Source organism: Pteropus vampyrus, unplaced genomic scaffold, assembly GCF_000151845.1.
Source record: "Pteropus vampyrus isolate Shadow unplaced genomic scaffold, Pvam_2.0 Scaffold202, whole genome shotgun sequence".
Classification (NCBI taxonomy): Eukaryota; Metazoa; Chordata; class Mammalia; order Chiroptera; family Pteropodidae; genus Pteropus; species Pteropus vampyrus.
Genome location: NW_011888983.1, coordinates 1,761,598 through 1,763,207, shown reverse-complemented (window position 1 = coordinate 1,763,207; position 1,610 = coordinate 1,761,598). Strand labels below are relative to the sequence as shown.

Here is a 1,610-nt window from a genome sequence, read left to right as displayed (position 1 = left end):
AGCTTTTAAAATCTTCTGTTCAAAAGAAGTTAAAAAGAAGTGTAGATGTTAGAGATGATGTGTTGGCCGATTCCTTTATGAAAACAACTTCTATTTTTGCACCTAGAAACTGATTTTAACTCTCTGTAATTTTTTCGCCTTTTACCCAGAAATGACACTATTTTGACCCGACCATTGGAATGTAAATTGACCACCTCTCCTCCCTTTCAGAGTCTGCTGAAACGGTACCAACCCCACCGAGTCCCTTCCACCTGCTGTGCCCCAGTGAAGACCAAGCCATTGAGCATGCTGTACGTGGACAACGGCAAAGTCCTTCTAGACCATCATAAAGACATGATTGTGGAAGAGTGTGGGTGCCTTTGAGGAGATCCTGGAGGGGTGCTGGATTTGCCTGTACCCTGGAAGGCTGAGAAGCTCCTGGAAGACGTGATAACCATCTAATCCAATGAGGAGAAACAAAGAGGAGGAAAGCAGCTCTGTCCACAGACCAGAGGAGGAAGGGCTGCCCACCTTGTAAATGAAGGCTCTGTGGAGTTGGGCTAAACACAGAGGCTGCTGTCGGGAGAGGGAGAAGGAAGCCTGTGAAGCGGCCTCGCTGGGTTTTCTCTCCTGAACAGAGAGTGGCGAGTAAAAAGCATGAGTGCAAGAGTTTTTTACCTGACTTTTTTTAACCTGGAAATTGTATGTAAAAGTTGGGACATATGTGCATTTATTTTTGAAGTGGAATAAGGTTGTCTACAACTTTTACGTATTCTCGGAAGTGGTCTTTGACATCTCTCCCCAAAGATTAAGCATCACTGTTAAATTAAAAAAATCAGTTGGCTCACCTTGTCTCAGGCTAGGTTAGAGGGACCCCATATCTTTCTTGCTGGCTAGGTGCAAGCTGTTGGCCTTGTCCAGGGCTCCCTGGAGTGGCTCTCTGCTAATGAGTTGTACAAACAATAAAGCCACTGTGTAGTCCTTCTAGGCCAGCTGGTGCCTTTGAAGGGAGAGGCAGGAACTCGTCCAAGAGAATTGGCCATGTCGGACTACAGAAGCTGGAGCCCACAGACACTCCCCACCCCCACCCCTCCACGAGTCAGTCTGCTTTGGCAGACACAGTCTGAGTCTATTAAAGTTGGTGACAGTTCACCTCTCTCTCAGTGAGTGCTGTTTTTAAGGCCTCTGAGCTTCCTACCCAGTAGAAGTGAAGGCCCTGCCTTAGGTGACAGGAGACTTGGGTTCTGGTCACAGTTCAGCCACTGAGAAGTGGTGTGACCTCAGGAGAGTAATTCATTGCTCAGCCTCATCCTATCACGTGAAAGTAGGTGGATCCGAATACATTTCTGGTAAGTGTCCATTGGCAGGCTCAGAAGAGCCTTGACCTTCAAGCCATGAACTGTTCTCTAGGCTTTATCCCCATTTTCCTGTAAAGACTGCTAGGCCCAGGCCCTGCCATCTCCCCTTTATCTAACCTTTATCAGCAATTTTGTTGCTCAGGGTCCTAAGACTGACAATTTTAGGTTCTTCATAGCAGCATGGCAAAAGGAACCCATGCTTTCCTGTAGGAAGCTCTCCCACCTAACACTCAAGTCTTTGCCTTCTGGATGAAAAGACCCCAAAGGCAACGA

General features: G+C 47.2%; 1 protein-coding gene across 1 annotated transcript in view; it reads left to right on the top strand.

Annotated features, from left to right (window-relative positions):
* The window catches only part of NODAL (nodal growth differentiation factor), a 17,577-nt gene extending 17,018 nt beyond the window's left edge, over positions 1-559 (top strand). Inside the window, exon 3 of the mRNA XM_011372174.1 lies at positions 211-559. Coding sequence (XP_011370476.1) covers positions 211-363 — 153 coding nt within the window. The 3' untranslated portion in view covers positions 364-559. The remainder of the gene's footprint in view (positions 1-210) is intronic.
* Positions 560-1,610: the final 1,051 nt, after the last annotated feature.